General features: G+C 46.7%; 5 protein-coding genes across 5 annotated transcripts; 4 read left to right on the top strand and 1 right to left on the bottom strand.

Annotated features, from left to right (window-relative positions):
- Nucleotides 1–383: 383 nt before the first annotated feature.
- On the top strand, nt 384–1,766 carry J7337_009087 (uncharacterized protein; the record flags this gene model as incomplete). Its single annotated transcript, XM_044826688.1, has 1 exon — nt 384–1,766. One exon carries the CDS (start codon nt 384–386, stop codon nt 1,764–1,766), a length of 1,383 nt encoding a protein of 460 aa, XP_044679605.1.
- A 2,103-nt stretch (nt 1,767–3,869) lies between these two features.
- J7337_009086 (uncharacterized protein) lies at nt 3,870–6,582 on the top strand (the record flags this gene model as incomplete). The annotated part of the gene is made up of 4 exons (XM_044826687.1): nt 3,870–4,303; nt 4,393–5,046; nt 5,099–6,527; nt 6,574–6,582. The coding sequence occupies 4 exons, from the start codon at nt 3,870–3,872 to the stop codon at nt 6,580–6,582; spliced, it is 2,526 nt and encodes an 841-aa protein (XP_044679604.1).
- A 794-nt stretch (nt 6,583–7,376) lies between these two features.
- Nucleotides 7,377–8,563, top strand: J7337_009085 (uncharacterized protein; the record flags this gene model as incomplete). Its single annotated transcript, XM_044826686.1, has 2 exons — nt 7,377–7,579; nt 7,627–8,563. 2 exons carry the CDS (start codon nt 7,377–7,379, stop codon nt 8,561–8,563), a joined length of 1,140 nt encoding a protein of 379 aa, XP_044679603.1.
- A 2,621-nt stretch (nt 8,564–11,184) lies between these two features.
- On the bottom strand, nt 11,185–12,810 carry J7337_009084 (uncharacterized protein; the record flags this gene model as incomplete). Its single annotated transcript, XM_044826685.1, has 3 exons — nt 11,185–11,537; nt 11,587–12,404; nt 12,764–12,810. 3 exons carry the CDS (start codon nt 12,808–12,810, stop codon nt 11,185–11,187), a joined length of 1,218 nt encoding a protein of 405 aa, XP_044679602.1.
- Nucleotides 12,811–13,845: 1,035 nt separating this feature from the next.
- Nucleotides 13,846–14,852, top strand: J7337_009083 (uncharacterized protein; the record flags this gene model as incomplete). Its single annotated transcript, XM_044826684.1, has 3 exons — nt 13,846–14,346; nt 14,398–14,573; nt 14,621–14,852. The coding sequence occupies 3 exons, from the start codon at nt 13,846–13,848 to the stop codon at nt 14,850–14,852; spliced, it is 909 nt and encodes a 302-aa protein (XP_044679601.1).
- Nucleotides 14,853–18,898: the final 4,046 nt, after the last annotated feature.

Below are 18,898 nucleotides of genomic sequence, written 5' to 3'. Positions count from 1 at the left end.
GCTGTATTATATAGGGTTATATAATATTTTAGATTAGTGGCTATCTAGTTGCTACTCACTATCATGCCAGCATGAACATCTCCAAGCTCAACTGCGGCCTGATTGTAAAATTGATATTACCCCGCTTCATCTCTGACCAGACATGACACAGGAGCTGTTTTTATGTACTACTACAGACAGATCTAGAATGTCCTACTATATATTCACGTGGCTTGCTTGGGGCTTTGAATAAGGATAAAAAGAGTTCTCGATCGGCAAATAAAGCCTCCTGGCTGTATATTCTCCGCTAGGTTAGGCTGTCACGATGTCATGCTGGGTAGCCATCTGTTGACCAAATCTGCATCAATCAGTCGGATGATGTCGAGAGAGGCCAACAGGTCATGATGATGCGCGATATTTATTCCCGTTCCGTAACGACTGTAATCTGCCTTTCAACCGCCGATAAGAAAATATCGGCTGCGCCTCAATTCGGTTCCAATCAACCACGAGGGTTCGGAGGAAACGCCGGACTATGGGACCCACCAGCGGCTAAAAAAGTAAACGCTGGGTTTGAATGGCTCAAGAACCAGCCACTTCAAGGTTCTACAAGTCTTGTCGACATTTTCTGGAAGGATTGTTACAATGGAGGGCCTCATCCTGAGACTCTGGAGTCCTTCGTGAGGTTTCTTCAATCTCCCTGGTGGACACGGTCGTGGGTATACCAGGAGTTTGTCTGTTCGCCCAAAATCCACTTTGTGTTTGAAGACGATGGTGATTCTTGGGAGAGGATATCGACATGTCTGACCTCAGACCCTGGCTTTTGGTGCGATGTGTGGAAAAATCGTCTCACGGGCAAGGATCACCAAGATATCGTGCGCGCCAAGGATGAACAATTTGATCAGCAACGCGCGCAGAAGAGTGCCGAGGAAGGCGAAGGAGAGTCAGAGCGTGGGACGAGCATTCTGAGTTTCGAAGAACAGGTGCACAAGCAAGTTGATTCCCTCATAAAAGAACTCACCGCTCCGAATGTGGAAAAGTCGATACGCACCGTGGCGGCCATGATGAATGGCCGTTCCAAGCAAAACAGTGAAGTAGGGGACTTGCGCATTCTTCTTCGTAACGCGCGGAACTTTCAGGCCTCGGATCCAAGAGACAAGATATACGCATTCATTGGGCTTGCGCGGAACGACTACGGCTTCAAGCCTAGCTATTCACCCGAGAATACGCCTGTACATGTCTACTCGGACGCGGCACGACGGATTGTCGAGATTGACCGAGATCTAAACTACGTTCTTGAGCAAGCATTTGTCGGCAGACGTGACCTGGGCTTCTTTCTTCCCTCGTGGGTCCCAGACTGGACCTGCAGAGAGGACAGGGACATATTGTTGGAGCTCCAAAACCTCACCGACGGGGCCAGAAAATCGCCGGGGGCCTCTAGCGCTACTAGCAGCTTAGCCATTTTCAAAGAGGATCCCTATTGTCAAGCGATCGAGAACAAAGGCTTTAGTTTGCAAGTGACGGGCAGACATGTTGTCACACTCCCCCAAGTATTCCGCGAGATTTCTCCAAACTTGCAACGGTTCGAAACTGATTCAGGCCTGGGGATCTATGCTTCCAGGACAGCACGACCGAAAGATGAAATATGGTCGCTTTCTGGATGCGATTGGCTAGTGTTCTTGCAGGACGAGGGGAAGGATAAGTACTGCTTTGGCGGCTTTGTTGTTGTCCATGGGCTCGAGGAGAAGTCAACTTTTGAAAATGAGCCGAAGGAAATTTTTCTAATTTGATTTGAATATTCTGTTTAACGGAACGTATTGTATTTCTTTACTTTTCACGACGGCGGCCCAGCAAGATAATAATCTGATTTGGTGATACTGAGAAAGAACAACTATGCTTGGCAACGGTCTTTTGTGGGGTTCAGCTAGGTCTTAGTTTAACCTTATAGGCAGCAGTCATCCCTATAGTTACTTATCCTCTACATCCTTAGGTACATAGAAAGGGTGCTATGTTTCCTTTTCTTCCTTTCTTTCTCTTCTGTTTCTTTTAGCGGCCTTAATACCGTGAGGCCGAAGAGATCCCCTGGCTGGTGATCGGTAGTGATATCACTATACTATATTCACCTAGCATGTGAAGTGTATTGAGAGAGTTGTCAAGCGAGCGCAAGCGAGCGCACAAGAGCTCGGGTCACACATGGTAGTTCATAAAACCTTCCTGGAAATTACAGGGTGGGACAGGTACGTCTTAATAAACGAAGTTGGGTATTAGAATAGAAGCTTCAATATCCAACTGAGCCCAACTTTTATTATTTCTCTTAATTGTCTGTAAATTGTGAGATCCCAATACCATCTTCACAATTTCTAAAAGCAGCATCTGAGAAACACCGTAACGCATTCCTGAGATTTTCCACATGCATAAAACCATTACAGTTACAGGTCGTCGAACTATCAAAACTGTGAATGGCTTGTTGTAGGGCCTCAAGACTGAACCCGTAATATGGCGGGCTTGGTAGGGGTTTCAAGTCCTTTTCATAGAGATTTTGGTCGATGTACCCGACTAGAATATACAAACACTGTCGGTTGTTGATTCTATTGCTCCCATGAGTGAGACTGCAGTTCAACGCATCCCAATACTTTTGGATACCTTTAATCGCAATAGTGATCGAAGAAATTCTCCACTTTTCAATAGCGTCTGTTATACCTCGTTAGGCCTTCAGTCTATTGCGTTTATGTCTTTTCACTAACCAACAATTTGATCGGGTATGGGTAACCCCAGTGTAGGTATTGGGCCTCGACTCGTACGGACAGCAACGCTGGTGAGTGAACGAAACCTCTTTCTGTCGGAAAAGACCCAACAGATTGTCAGTTTCAGTAGCAAATCTCGAGAGTAGAAGGACTCGGCCATCTCCTCGTCAATATTTGAGATCCATGTTTCTGCCCATAACTCCACTGCCTCGTGGCAACCATAGTAGTCCACTAGCACAGCGACCTTTGCCAACATCTCAAGTTCTAGTGTCCGAGGTACTTCCTGTGCTTTGTGATGCAATATCCTCATGAGCAGAAGAAAAGCTTTGCTGTCCCAGTCATTGGCTGTGAGTGTCCACTTATATCCAGGTTCAGGTTCAGTTTCTTTCCAATCACCAGATAGTGACTTTTTGAAATATGAACATGTATTTATCAGAGTCGTTGAACACAGCCTAAATCCCAGATGCAAGGGTTCTGGTTGAGCTTGAGCATTCGAGGAGCCATCAGCCAACGCCTCGTTTGGGTCATTGTGAGACTTCTTTGGAATTATAGAGGACTCGCGGCGTTTTGAAATTTCTGTCTGCTGTTCAGGTAGGGCATTAAGCCATTCGTCTTCGGTATTATGCGTCGCAAAAGGTGCACCAGAATTGCGGAGTATCAAAAGCGTGTCACCACCTTCTTGGACCTCGTGTATGTCGGAAATGGCCATGATATGTAGCGCTATGAATATAGCGAACCCGTCTATGAGGAACAAAGTGTAGTTTGAATCGGATAATGTAATATTACTATTGCAGGGTAGAAAAGGGTTAACAATGGCATAGTGGTATACTGGTTCAACAGTCGGTGTTTTTACCCCGCACAACAAACCTTGAGAGCACGTGCCTTGAGCTGAAGAAGGCTACAAAACTTGCTTAATTCAGTGGTCATTGCTGAAAATGAAAGTGCTGCGGATGGCGCGTAATCCAGAGGTCTTATTCGTCATGCGTTATCTCACACAGCCTCAAGGCGGAGTGCGGGGCTGACTGGCAGTGACTCTGCCCCAACTTGGCGGTGTCTGACAAAATATCTCTGTTTGACTCACCTTACCCTTCCTCCTACATTCTCCTCCTCATGAATGGCTTCGAGTGAGACGCCCCAGGCTACCACTTAATGGAGGTGACATTCGGCGCCGTTGGGGATTTCATCTCTATCGGTGTGCTTATCAAGGATTTCATCGAATTGCTTGATGACAGTCGAGGCTCGGCTTGGGAGTACAACTCGTTGAAGCAACAACTTACCTTTCTTCGACTGAACTTGGACCTCGCAAAGCGATCCTACGATGAGTACTACAAGGCGCCTCAATTCCACGACATTCGGAACACGCTGGAGAGTGTCGTGGACGAGGCAGAGCGACGACTAGAAGACATTGCTGTCAAGGTGCAAAGGTACACATCGACCCTGTCTCAAGGCTCGACTGAGAGAAGGATAAAAAAGGTTGCAAGGAAAGTACAATGGAGTCTTGAAAAGAAGGAAACAGAGAAGTTTTTGTTGGACCTACATCGTTACACATCTATCATCCAATCATTGCAGTTTGATGCATTTGCGTAAGTATCGCTCATCCCAAGCTAGTCCTTTTTTTCTCATAGCTAACCTACTTTTTAAGACGTTTAATGGAACACAACTTTAACACTAGTCAGAAAGACCAAAGCGATACCCAAGAACTTGTCAACAAACTTCAAAAGGATTTTGACGACAGATTCAGTAGCCTAGAGGACGAGCTGAAAGCTGTGAAAACCATGTCGGGTAACACGCAACAATGTCTAGTTGACATAGGCATGGTCGTCACTAGGCGACTCGATTTGGTCACACAAACAGTTAACTCTCTGGGTTTTGCTGTACTGCGAGGTGTTTGGGGCATGTCTTACCTTGGGACATCCGTCTTGTCATTATTATCCACCATGCACAGCAACATCATAGGTCGCCTCGAGCGTCCCCCGCATATGGGCCCTTTTTTTACGTTTGAGGATTATCTGGGTGTTGACTCGATCATATTGCTTAACTTTGTGGATTCCTGGAACGCATTTGAAGGATCTTTGCATGGCAAGTTCAAGGGTCGAAAGGGCGGTAGACGAGTGGCCCAGAATCGATTCCTCCTGCAGGATCATCAGACCGGAGAGGAGATCGATCGAGATGCTCATTGGAGCTTGGCCATCACGCCAGGATCTCGGATCAACATGAGCCTCATTTGTGAAGTTAAGGAGGACGAGGATGAGGCCCAGTCCCTCAAGTGTCCTTTCCCATCATGCGGAGCAATGTGTGAAGGTGTTGTAGGGACTGTGATACAATGGTAGGCCCAACCTGATACACTCAGATGGCGATTTCGGCTAACATAGTCGCAGCTCCTCGTGTCAGCAACTGTTTCGAAAACTACCAGGCATGTCTGACGACGAAGACCTTCCAGCAGCACCCAATGCTCCCGATTCGGGAATTAGTGATCCAAGTTTGAAGCCGGGAAGTAGCTCTTCTGACCTTGGTCAAGCTCGCAAGAGAAAGGGAACTCCCCTAGACAAAAGAAGAACGCTACGGGCCAAAAGGAGGCCAACAGACGCGCGTAATACAGGTTCTGACTCGGATGACGCCGACTTGACAGGGATCAAGCGAGTGACTGTATTACCAATATTGCGGCTTGCTATACGACCAATTCCACCACCTTCAGAGACGGAGCAAAAGTTCGAGGTCTCAGAACAACAAATGGCTCCCGAAAAAGAGGAAAAGAGCCGCAGTTCGGATGGTGTTAACGAGAATGCCAGCGTTGATACACCATTGAGCACCATCGAGTCACAGCCCGGGGGCAAGAATAAAAGAGTGTCGGAACTACAATCTGAGTCTCATGTAGAACAACTCGGATCTGGAACTGCCTACATGAGCGGCATGCCGTACCGGAAGAGTGACGGCCACAACGACTATCCGTATGATAAGATTCCTGGTCCAGGCGCATATGTTTTTGATAGCGTGCTGCCGGGGGGTTTCACGTCCAAAGATCCTCGACGGAGGTACCCAGCCACATGTGTCCCGCAAAGGCCCTCAACACCTCGGTATACGGGATCTAAGGAGGCGAAGAAACCCGCGAGAAGAAAAAGACCAGAGATCCGGAAGGCAACAGAAGCAGATGCAAAGAGATATGGAATCCCCGCTGGATGTTCCTTGAAGCACTGGGATCCAAGTGAAGAACCAATCATGCTCCTCGGTAGCGTTTTCGACGCCAATTCTTTCGGGAAATGGCTTTATGACTGGTCTGTATACGCTCGCGGACCTTCAACACCAACGTCGGATATGGCGGGACAACTGTGGCTACTACTCATTCAACTGTCTGGAAATTTGAAGAGAGCGGACGAGGCAGTAGATAGGATCATGTCAGGAGACTTTAGGAGGTTGGTGTTCGACTTCCTCGACGCAGGGTTGAGTTTATGGGCGAAACTAGTGTCGCTGCTCAAGAGGTGCGAGGCTCCCATGTTGGAAGCATACAAGCTGGAAGAAAGGAAACGCAAAAAGACAGTTCACAATCATGGCGGCAATGAAAAGAAAATTTCACACCAGGCCAAGACGGAACCCGATGGTTCGAACAAGGAACTTGTAGAGACATCAGTGACTAGTGAGGAAGGGAATATCGAAGAGACGGAAAAGACGAAGCAGGATGCCGATAAGAACGCTGGTGTTGCATTCGTTGAGACGATCTTTGGCGAAGACAAAGAGTTGAAACGAACTGAGCGGCTGATGCAGAACCTTCGACTTTACAACCTGAGGTTCGACGCCCATTGCGAGAATATAGTAAGAAACCCATTGGAGAGCTAAAGCTTAGTTAATTCCTACCCAGGACCTGTAAATAAAGATATTAGAAGTAAGACCATTTAAATAGAGTTTATGCATGAAATTTGTCTTGCAGTAAATAAATACTTATTCTCTTATTAAGTATAGAATAAACTCAACAGGCTTCACTGTGCTTAGTGTTTAGAATAAGAGCTATTAACATTGCCTGCCTATCATGTTGGTGTTAGGTTAGTCAAGATACAAATACCTGCTTGGACAATATGTTCCATCTACAATAACAAGCATGCCGTCTTTCCATCAAAGATCGTACCCTAAACCGAGGCATTCAAAGCATTCACATGCCACTCCGATTGGCTACAAGATCAAACAAAACAAACAGTGCCGAAGGCCGAATCCACGGGACCCGGGGACCCCAGATTCTCCAGAACGATCCGATGCGCACCAATCACACGGAACCTCGCTAGTCAATGTAAGGGGAGCGCCCCGGACCTAGCCCTTAGCGCGTGGAGCTTCCACCAGCACATGACGCGGGGAAAGACTCTTGCGCGAGGTGTCAATTGGTGCGCTACCTTGCAGACCCAGGAACATGACGATTTAGGTGAGTCGGACGAATTTAGAAGAGGGTAATTGGCGCGTCAAGATCAAGCTTCAAAATTAGCTGGACTTGTTTAGGTTGGGCTGAACGGTGACCCAGAATAGCTTACAGTTTAGAGCACTTTTGGAAATGCAACGTCGGATCGGGAAATGGTATGCTGTCATGATGCCAAGATATTTAAACAGACATTCGTCCGCTCTCTTGATCTTTCAGCAGATCATCTCATCCATACATTTCACACCATTCCCTTCATCATGCTTGGCAGCAAGGCTTCCCTGTTATTATCATGCTTGGCTCTCCTAAGCCCTGCATCATGCAGAGCCATTGAGGAGCGGGCCGTGGCGGATCATGCCGTTACGTTCCAGACCATTTACAAGCCTCCCTCCAACTACAACACTCCCAAGACCTTGTATGGGCGAAACGTCCAGCTTGCTGATGGAACTATCCTAGCTACTTGGTCAGTCATCCGGATCATCTGAAAAAGTATTTGCTGACGTAGAGCAGGGAGAACTATAGCCCTGAACCACCAATGGTGTACTTCCCCATCTACCAGAGCAAAGACAAGGGATCAACCTGGGCGCCTCTCTCCAACGTGACAGACACCAAGAACGGCTGGGGTCTCCGCTACCAGCCCTTCCTATACGTCCTGCCCCAGGCCATCGGCAACCTCGCCAAGGGAACTATCCTCCTTGCTGGAAATAGTATCCCTACCGATCTCAGCAAGACCAAGATTGATCTTTACGCTTCTACCGACAGCGGCAAGACCTGGAAGTACATCTCCAACATTGCCACCGGAGGAAAAGCCGTTCCCAACAATGGCGAGACTCCTGTCTGGGAGCCTTTCCTGATGGTGTACAACAACAAGCTCGTGTGCTACTACTCTGATCAGCGCGACCCCTCATATGGTCAGAAGTTGGTTCACCAGACTTCCAGCGATGGTGTTACCTGGGATGCTGTCGTCAACGATGTTCGAGGAACTGCTTACTCTCAACGCCCCGGCATGACAACCGTCGCTAAGCTTCCTAACGGAAAGTGGATGATGACTTTTGAGTACGGCGGAGGCGCTTCGCCCAATAACGCTGCTTTCCCCGTTTACTACCGCATCTCCGACTCTCCTCTCACCTTTGACAGCGCATCCAACCAGATTCTCACCGCTGGTAGCCGTGCGCCTAGCTCTTCGCCTTATCTAACCTGGTCGCCTTCTGGAGGATCTAGTGGTTCTCTGATTGTTACTGCTAATAGTGACAATGGTATTTATATCAACACGAACCTCGGCGCTGCGGGCTCTTGGGTTTACTATGACATTCCCCAGCCTGGTGCCTATTCCCGACAGGCTATGGTTATGGATAACCCTGATTGGTTGTATGTCATGAGTGCTGGATATCTCAATGGTGATAACTGGGTCACCGACAGTGTCTTTAAGCTTCCCAACCTGTCTTAGATATGCTGGCTGTCGTTATAATATCTCAGGGGCGAGAATGAGTTAGACAGGTGTTATAGATAGTGAATGAATGAGGGATGAAAAAATGTCCCTAATCGTGACAAGTATTGCCGTTCTTAGTCCCACTGTAGTTTCTTCTTCCAAAGATAGCGTCTTGGCATTAGTCAATCTGTGGCCTGACTCTACAACCAACAGCATAAACAAAATTAAATCATCGCTAACCTTTCCTAAAAAGAAGCATAAACTCTCCACTTTGCGGACAATTCGGCGATAATCTAGGCAGAAGCTGGCTCCATCGAACTGAACCAACAGCCGTGAACCAACATGTTTAAATAATAAAATTGCATGGACTTCCACCTTCTGAATTTCTTGCAATTTGCTTCTCTCATTTTCTCAACCTTCAAATTCATTTCAAGATGAGGGCCGTCACCTCCACGAAACGCCTTATTCGGGTCGTCTGGGCCTACATCAAATCAGCATGCCGTGCCATCAAGACCGCCATTTTAATGTTGCTCCCTTTCTACGGCCTCACATTGATAGGTGGCTTCTATCAAGGTGTCATAATAGCCCAATGGTATTCAGAGTCTAAACAACAAAACGCCCGCTTCCTCCTAAAAAATGTCCTAGAGTACAAAATCACGGAGTATTTCGACGAGCCTTACGATAGTTGGTCCAATGTCGCACCTGTATATCATGTGCCACAAATCATCAACCCTCTCAAATGGAGAGATCAGCTAGGACTCAAGAGACCTGCAGTTTCAGGCGCAGGGGACGAGGAGGCGCTGGCAAATCTGATGCATTTATCCCTAAGAACACGCCCTTATTCGAAGACGCAACAGTGGCATCGCTGGATTTATCTATCGGCACAGCAAGAGCCTTGGAGACAGCCCGATGGTCCGATCCTGTATGATCCTTGGGACAAAGCATTCGTTGAACTCTTGGAGTACAAGGACAAGCATGACACCATGGGGCGATCAAACTTCTTTTATATCTCATGCCCAAAGAGCTTCCTCTGCGGGTCCTGGCGTGTTGCTGCTCCGGCACTTCTGCACTTCACCACCGAAGGGAACAGCAGTCAATCGTCTAGTAACTCACCCGGTCTGCCGAATTACACACCTGTAAATACGCGAGTGTTCGAACTACCCCTTCGCAAAGCAGCCATACCCGGCGTCTTCCCAAGCCACTTTGAACAGATGAGATCTCTCACAGCAGGCAACTCAACCTTTTGGGAAACGCAACGTACATATTCACACTTCCATCAGGTCATAGGCCAAACAAGCCCAGTGCTGAGGGACGCAGCAACGGCATATCCATGGACCTATGGCTTGCTGGTCAAGGCAGAACATAAATGGCTTCGCTTATGGGGAATTGAAGATACAGCCTTGCGGGGATATATTTTTTTACTTTCTTTTACATTATCTACATTCCCAACGTTCCTTTACAAGTTTACTCCTACAGATTGGGCTAGCCCGGGTCCCGGGCCTGAGCATAAGAGCAAAGATCCACTAGCGCGAACGCTACAGAGCTTGGTGGATATGCTAAGTGCAGAGGAAAAAGAGAGGTTCAGAAAGACAGATCGTGGGGGGAGAATATTAGGATTGGCGGAGAAGGGCCTTGAAAAGGAATATTGGAATACTAGGGAAGATGTTCTCAAGGATGTTGCCAATGCCTTGGGACTAGATAGAGATGGAAAGATCAAGGGTCGGCGATAAAGTACAAAGCTTGACTTTTGCTTTGGGTAGATCAGGCAGTAGCAGGTAATAAAGTGAATCAGCTTTGCCAGCAATCTAACAAATGTAGCACATGTTCCATTTGGGGCTGAGATGCATCGCTGTTTACATGTCGGTGCAATGGACATCGCGAGAACTCGCACGTCGGTGGGATTCTATAGTGAAGAAGAATTCCTTGAGGAATTAACATATGATATTTGGTGAACTCTTATTCAATCTGATGTAGTCCTCCCTAACCACCTTATCATCCTTAAAGGCCCTCCCTATTTGAGTCTCTCCCGCTGTATGGCTACTGTGTACGTAGTTGACTACGAATTCCTCAAAGAGTCTTTCAACATTTGGATAGTCTTCCCGAGCGCCTGCAAGTTTTCCTGCTTCTCCTTGGTCTCTTTTTCCATCTCCTTGATCTCATTTTCCATCTTCTTATACTTTTTCACCATCTCTACAAGGAGGAACTCGTCATTTGACACTTCATCATCTTCAGCCCTTGGTCTCTTCTTCACGCCATTTGCTCTGATAGCTTCATCCAGTCCGACGTTTTGGCGATGCTGAATGCTAGCTGAGGCTGAGGTTGATGCTGATGCTGACCTTGGACAAGATTGATCGCCGTGTCGGCTAAGGTCTTCCTGGTTATGCTTGCAGTTCTCAAGGTGTCTTTTTAGATGTTCGCTCCGCTTGAAAGGATTCCCAGACCTCTTGCACCCAGTATTGGGACATTGGAATGATTCCTCTAAGCTTGATGCATCTGGGTGTTTATCCTTTCGATGTCGGCGCAAGGTAAATTGCCTTGTAAATGTCTGTTGGCAGTCTCGACACACAAAGCAACTTTTTGTTTCTGCTGACCTGCTGCATCTGTTTAGAACATGTTTTCTCATTAGGTGAGCATTGTACTCACTCATCCGAGTTGATTGTTCGCTGACCATAGCCGCTGCTGTCGACACTACCCGTGGCGTCTCTCGCTACGCTATTGTCGGTATTGATGCATGGCGTATAAGTTGGGTCTTTCATGGCGACCGGTGGTGATATCTCGGCCGTACCTTGCGCCGCCAGTTCCAGGCTTTTCGAATAACCACGGGACGTCATGTCCGGATTCATAAAGTTTGGATCTTGAGGGGTGTCTTGGGCAGAGGCCAAGATCAGGTCAATCATCAACTGATCGTCTCCAGCCCAGAGCCCTTCCAGGGCATTTTCACTGAAATACCCTCTGTTCTCGGAGCCGTCTGCAGCCGATCCTTGAGGTCCCTCTGTTGTTGTACGTTAGATAAACTTTCACAAAACCTGTGAGGACATTACCTTCAGTTCCGATACCATGGAAGTCAACGTAGAAGTCATAAGCGGCCGGTACGGGCGAGATCATAGGATCGACAGCAGTGCCCCATTCATGCTCAGGTTGGCTAGAACCGATGACGAACATCCAACATACACCCCATAGTACTAACAGTGCTGGGAAAATTGTCCACGGCATTGTTGTACATGTGTGCCTGATGTTGTTGGGAAACTCAAAGATGGGCTCAGCAAGACCTTGCTCCTCCGTCACATCTTTCTTTCGGCCAAGGTCTTCGTATTTTCGCCTGAACCAATGTTTTAATCTGCCCAATATGGCTTCAATCTCTTCGATCGTGTCCATAAGGGCCATTTCTTCGTGAGTGAAGAGCAAGTCATTCTTCCCAAGTATTTCGATGAGTGAAGAAGATAATTTCATGATCTCTAGCCATTGCCTTGCGGATTCCAAGTCCTGCTCGCGCTTCAGAAGAGGAAGCAGACAGTCGCTGAACCGCCGCAGACTTCGTGACTGGAGGGAATGGTCATGCGCGATCTTTCTAAAGTGGCGCAGTTGTGGGCTGAGTGAGGAGAAGGCGATAGGAAGCTCATGCTGTTCGAGCACGAGCGTACGGTGGACAGCCTGGAGGGCCTCCCACTGCTCGTTGTTGAGATCTGGGTTTCTTTCGCTATTTTTGGACTGGTTCTGTTCGATTTGAGTGCATTTTTCTTCCACCTTTACGAGGCGTGCATAGACAGTTTTGACTTCGGACACAAGAGAAGGATGATTGTCGACCGGCGGCGGGGGCACTCGCCAGAGATGTTCTTTAAGCTTTGGGTGATAATTGTCTCTGTACTCTAGCTGTGAGCAAAATTTGGAAGAACACGTAGTGTGTTCACAAGGCCCGAGGGGCTCCAGTTGGAATCTCTCTTTCCGTCGGGAATAAAGTTCCCAGAGACGGGACATATCAGGTGTCATTACTTCGGAGCGTGAGGGCAAATAAAGGTGCAGTTAGGAGAACAGAAAATAGATGTAGTCCTGGAAGGTCTTGAACTATGTGATGGTGGCAAATAGGTTGAAGTTTTGTTTGGCGTCATTGAGATTCTCGAGAGTCTTAGTGCAGAATATAAGGTGCACTCTTGGGGTGCAGCGGGGTAGTTTTGGGGTGCGAAGTGGCGCAATGCGAACCAGTTGCCTTGGTGTACTTACACCTTCAAACCAATAAGAACATCCAAAACAGCCTCGCCATCTGACATAGCTTGAAACTTGGGTTTTTGCCTGAACAGAGAGCCCAATATGGCTTTTGTATCTTGCGGATCTATCCAGGGAGCACCCGGGGTGATCATTGGGGTGAAATGCTGGCGCACCTTAGAATTTCAGGTTGAGATCCAGAAGTGCGTGGAAATTTCATATAAGAACTTCATTTAGATGGCCAATTTCAGAATGGAATATCTTTAAAGGGCATGCCTGTATCTTGGCACCAATCCTCAATTTGACAACCGCAACTATGGACAAATTACCAGAGAACTTCTTTCCAGCGCAAACCCCGCAGTAAGGCATTTTCATTTAATTTTTCTCAATAGATATATCTAACAAATAACTAAGAAAATTACTTCAGAAGGTTATGTCTGAAGGTCAAACGACTCCGATGCTTGCAGCCTTTCTATATAACTGTAACAACTGGTCCGATCGACTTGTTCAGCTTCAAAACGAAGGGACAAAAGTTCAGTCACCTGCAAGTGAACAGACAGAAAAAGGTTCCAAGCTTTGATCGTACCTCTATCCCTCAATTTGGTTAGTAATATGAGAAAAGACTTGCGCTGCGGATTATTGACAAGTTGATAGCCCTGATCTAGACACCCGTGATTGTCTAAGAGCTTAATGGTACGGCGTAGGTTAGGGCTAAATAAAGGTAGGGAGTTTGAGGGTCGGTTACAGAACATATAATCACACTTCTTTAGCGAATCAGAATACATAAACGATACTGAAAGAGTAAAGAAGTCAATCAATTGCTACTCTTGCTCCAATAGGTTAAGTGTCTCGTGTTCCCTTTTCAGATGTTGTGATGAGAAGACCCACATAACGCTATCGCTATACCTCTTTTGGAAGTTATCAGGAGAATGTTCGATTCGACTTCTCAATTAGGTAGCTAATGTGAGAAAGCCTAAGCTTAGGAAATAGATTGCAAGCAAGTATTAAAAGACACATCTTTTGCTACCGCAATTCTTAAAATTTCTCTCCCAATTGTAAGTCATTGGCCCTCGTCTATTAACTTATCATTGGGCGCAAACATGTGCCATTCCTCAAATTATCCCACAGAGGCTGGAACCGCAATCTCGACATTACATGCCAACGATCCCAACACAACTCCAGAAACCATTATCAATGCCCTAGAGAGAGATGGTGCCTTGATCATCAAAGGCATAGCTTCCAAGGCTCTATGTGAACAGATCCGAAGCGACCTGAAGCCACTATTCGACTCAGATGTCAAAGATGACTCTGGCTTCTTTCCCCCCACCACCAAGCGAGCAACCGGCTTCTTCGCTACCTCAGACGCATGTGTCGAACTAGCCCTCAACCCTCTATTCCAGTCTGTTGCTGAAAAGGTCCTGGGAAGCAAGTACACATACTGGGAAGGTCAAGAGCAGTTGACTGTCTTTGGAAAGCCGTACCTTGCTAGTGCTGTTGGGTTTCGCGTTGAGCCTGGTGGAAAGCAACAGGCTCTTCATAGAGATGACTCGGATTATCATCCGAGGAACTGCGATATGCCTGTGATGCTCGGTTGTGTGACGGTAAACCCATCCTGCTTTCACTGAATACTCCGGGTTGTCTAACGTCGCTAGGCTTTGACTAAGACGACTAAAGAGAATGGTGCGACTATTGTCATCCCAAAGAGTCATCTCTGGGGTCCCGATAGATGCCCACTTGACGAAGAGGCCATCGCTGGGGAGCTGGAGATAGGCGATGCAATGCTCTTCCTCGGTAACGTTTATCACGCGGGCGGAGCCAACATCACCAAGTAAGTTTATTGCACCGTTATGTTATCATCCAAGCTAACATGAAAAGGGACGATGCCCGAGAGACTATCGGTATGTTCATGTGCAAGGGGACTTTACGGCAGGAAGAAAACCAATATCTGAGCATTCCACCAGAGGTTGCAAAGGCTCGGAACTTTCCCCCCAAGATGCTTAGACTGTTGGGATATGGCATGTGTCCACCGGCTTTGGGCTACTACCAGTATCGAGATCCGATGAAGGTCATCTTTGGAATCGAGGATGAAGAGACTGTCAAGAAGTAGATAGTTGTTCAAACTGCCAGGATCCTTCTACCGAGATCTCCCCATTGCTTTGCTAGTATGCGCCAGTCTGCATCTCCACTCGCCCAGAAAGACTCGAGAAAAGTGAGAACATCTCCGTGGTGCTTAAAGCCTGTGGCCTCGGACAAGCTCTTGTATAGGTCTCTCACGATGAGTTGTTTGTCGTCATCGCTGTAGGATTCTGTCCCGGCAATGAAGATTGGCCATGCGAGGTTATGGATACATCCATGTAGATTGTCCATACCTGTCAGTAGTCGAAACAAGTCTGAGAGACAAACTGTTTCTTCCGGACCATATTGATGACCAAGGCAACATGCAGTGTACAGCAGCGCAGCATTATGGTAAGCATCGACAAGCCGTATAAAGTCCCCGCGATCAGCACTCGAGCAGACCCCGCTACTGCCAACCTCCATCAACGTCTCCCCTCGTGCTTGGATAAACTCCGCCCTCCAATCGCGAGTTGAGTCCCCGGCCGAACATCCTCGAGATATGAGCGTCGCATCATGAAGTAGTAGTAGATATGCCGAGAACGACCTATCATCCCCATACTCAACAGGTCGAATCGCATCCTGCACGTCTGTCGCGTCTAGGATAGTGGTACATGCGAAAATATCATACATGGAAAGCTGATTCTGCAAAAAGCCGAAAAGGCTACTCTTCGGAAAATCTAGGGTCGATAAAGTGTTGGCCAGAGCACGAGCCGCCTTTCGATGAAAGTCAGCAGCATCTGCACCGCCAGTATGAGCTAGCTCGTAGGACGACAGGACCATCATCGACGATAGCATCCATTCTGCTGTATCAGCAGTCACTGTGAGCTTAGGATGAGATGTCATGTCGCCAACCCCACGCATGATCATTGATAAGACATGGTCTCTATCTTTCTCGTACACAGTTGATGGCGTGAAGTCCCTTGATGCATGTTGAGCTGAGACAGCGCATATAGCGAGGCGGACTGCTTCATTCGTCTGAGCTAATGGTAGAACCTTTTGGCGGTAATAGTTCTTCTCAGTGTCGAACCAGACCATCAACCCGGCGATATTCTTGTCATAATAGTCTAACAGTTGCTGGGTGCTCCTGTCAAAGCTTGGCGAAGAGATGGATTCTGGAGACTCGGGGACAGGATATTGAACACCTCGAAGATTCCCACGGATAGCAACGCCTTGAACCCATCGAAGTTTCGGTCCATACCCGGGACAGGTGAATCCCCTACCAAGACATTTCTGACAACTCGGTTGGCCAAGATCGCAGATGATCCTCCGCTTCGAGCAAAGCGAGCAGCCTAGCATAGCATAAGTCTGTGAATGGCTCTATCTTCCGACAACATAGACTCACCTTTGCCCTTTCGCCGTGGCATTATGGGTTTCTCTGACGTGATGCTTCCCGTGAATGTTGGAGTAGTGGCTGAAATCCATATACCCCGCAAATATGTCACGTGCTTTAGTTTGTATCAGTCACTATCCGTACTTTACTAACTATGTTAGTTTAAGAAAGATGATTAATTGAGGAATTAGGCATTAATCGCAGTAGTTATCACAAGTCTGTCTATTGCTACCTGAGAAGGAAATCAACATGGTAGTCATGCAGCTTAGCGTCAAGTTGGAGACCAATTTTGTACTATTATATAGCAAACTGATTTGTAGTGTTTTATAAGATTAGTTAAGAGCCTTGTGTAGGATCAGGTGGTTCCAGGTATACAAGTCTTCTTTAAAGCTCTTGCAATATGTCTGCCCTTTCGCATCCTCGTGGCTATCCACTTTGTGCAATGGCCAGTCTGATCTGAGTCAACTCGTGTCGCAAGATCTTTCAGCCCACATTATAGAAGCGGGTCAGAGCAAACTCACGCCAATGTCTATCCAATATTGCGACAGACAGCTTGAGGCGTTTTCGGTTTATAAACCTTCAACTGCAGCCAAATGCGACATTGATTGACACTTCTCTATGCGGATTCTGCTGCGATCTAGTGAGATATCTCTCAATGGGATCCCCCGAAAATCACAGACAAGAGCTGTTCTATACGGAGTGCACATCGCAATACCAAAGATCGTCTTGCCATAGCAGAAACTGACTGCTCCATTTGCCATTCAATTTCAGATGAAGTAGACTAGCTGAGCTGCACATCATGCCGATGCCAATGGCACTTAACTTACCCTGCACTTCTACACATAGAAGGTCTTATCAAAAATGTCTATCTCAAATTCTACAGTATAAAGGAATCGATGTACCCGCCACACAATAGAGTTATTATTAAAGATACTATTCTAAATACATAGTGTCTAGTATCTGCGCTTTAATTCATATCCAGTAACGACCGAGACACTGACTACTGTTTCTGAATGGTTGAATATCTGCATAAGCAGCCATAAGACGTATATAAGTATGAAGAAGATAATCCCACCCCTCCCTGTATAAGCTTCTGCTGGATATCTCAGATACCTCTAATCACAACATACATATGAGTATTCAGGTCTGGCAGTTTAAGTTTTCAGCTACTGCCTTAACAAGGACAAGAACAGATTTTCTAGATTCCTTTCTACTACACGTTTCAAGAAAACTCCTCTGACCTGACACGGTATTCAATTTCAGAAAGGCTGTAGTCGCTTGAAGCTATAACTCTGAGTAAAGCATCCAAGTATGAATAATTGCAGCATTATTCATACTGCAAGCTCTACACCTCACAGACCTTTTAAAATGTATTGTTTTCAGGTGAGACTTATAGCTGAGAGTTTAAATCAGCCGAAAGAACTTAGAAACTTTCAAAAGTCCCTGGCTAACTTTGCGGCCCCCTGGTCCTGATAAGCCCAGTAGCCTATTGCCAGCATCCATTCTTGAATTTGACTTTTGTTGTTAGACAAAAGGGTTCGAGTGTTGCAGACACATTGACTGTTTTGTGATTTCTTCCGCTGTCGGTAAAGACACGATGCTGATGGCGGCGGCAATTCCGTAGTGGATTTACCTACATAGCCTGAATGGAGCTGCACTAATAACTACCGAGGACACGGTTCAGGTCTCGAGTTCCAGACTCTTACCCTTATAGGCTTGGCCCCATCGAACTTTGCTAACTAGTCCTCATTAGTTAAGTTGCCTGTTATCGGCATTTAGTCTTCTCGTTCCTTCTTCCATTAAAGTTAGATTTACAAAACTTAATATCTCGTATCTTATACAGACGCGAAAATTACTATACAAATGGCCTAGACTAATTCTGGAAGCAATATGCGACTAGCCGATCCAATTAGCTATCAGTCCAGAGTCTTGTATTCTTGCTAAATGCCAGAACAGCTAGTACTGCTCTCTCCTGTTATTCTTACTACATCTGTGCCGAGCCTTCTGTAAGCTATATTAGAGTTCTTGTAATAGTAGTTTTATTTATTAATAAAGATAAATTAAGACTAGCTTTATTACTATTGAAAATTTAAAAAGACTGATCATTACTTAAAGTCTTGAATTTCTTCCTTACTACTACTAAAAGCCAAGTCTTTTAACTCTCAACTTTGACAAATACTATCTGTCTTTACTATTACATAAACACAACTTGTTTATATCTTTACACTCCTTTACCTATAACATATCTATCTCAGAACCATGACGTCTTTTAAACTCCGTCAATTTATATCAGCCCTCTTTCTTCTTTTTGCCTTTGGATTGGCCGCGCCTGTTGACGCACACGGCTCACTTCAGTCTCGTCAAACCGTCTGCCGCACTGGATTCGGCTGCTTAGGCTTCGGTATTTCTGGCTGGAACTCATTTTTGCTCGACATCCCCGCTGCCTCTGATCCTCACACTCATCACGCTACCTCGACGGGACAAGTGACGGAAGCAGGCATCTGGAACAGGTCAGATGGCGGGGCTCTCTTCTGGATTGGTGTTGTTGAGGGCTACAGACCACCACCTGGCCAACGTGTTGAGGTACGAGCGTGGGTTGGGTCAACCCAATTGAATCTTAACAACAACGAGGTGCATGAACTGCTATCAGCAATCGGAACTATTCCAGCGGACGTCATTAATAGGGCTAGATCCTCAATGTCTAGACC

Source organism: Fusarium musae, chromosome 6, assembly GCF_019915245.1.
Source record: "Fusarium musae strain F31 chromosome 6, whole genome shotgun sequence".
NCBI lineage: Eukaryota > Fungi > Ascomycota > Sordariomycetes > Hypocreales > Nectriaceae > Fusarium > Fusarium musae.
Note: the sequence above shows the minus strand (reverse complement) of the source record. Positions and strands in the feature narration are given on the sequence as shown.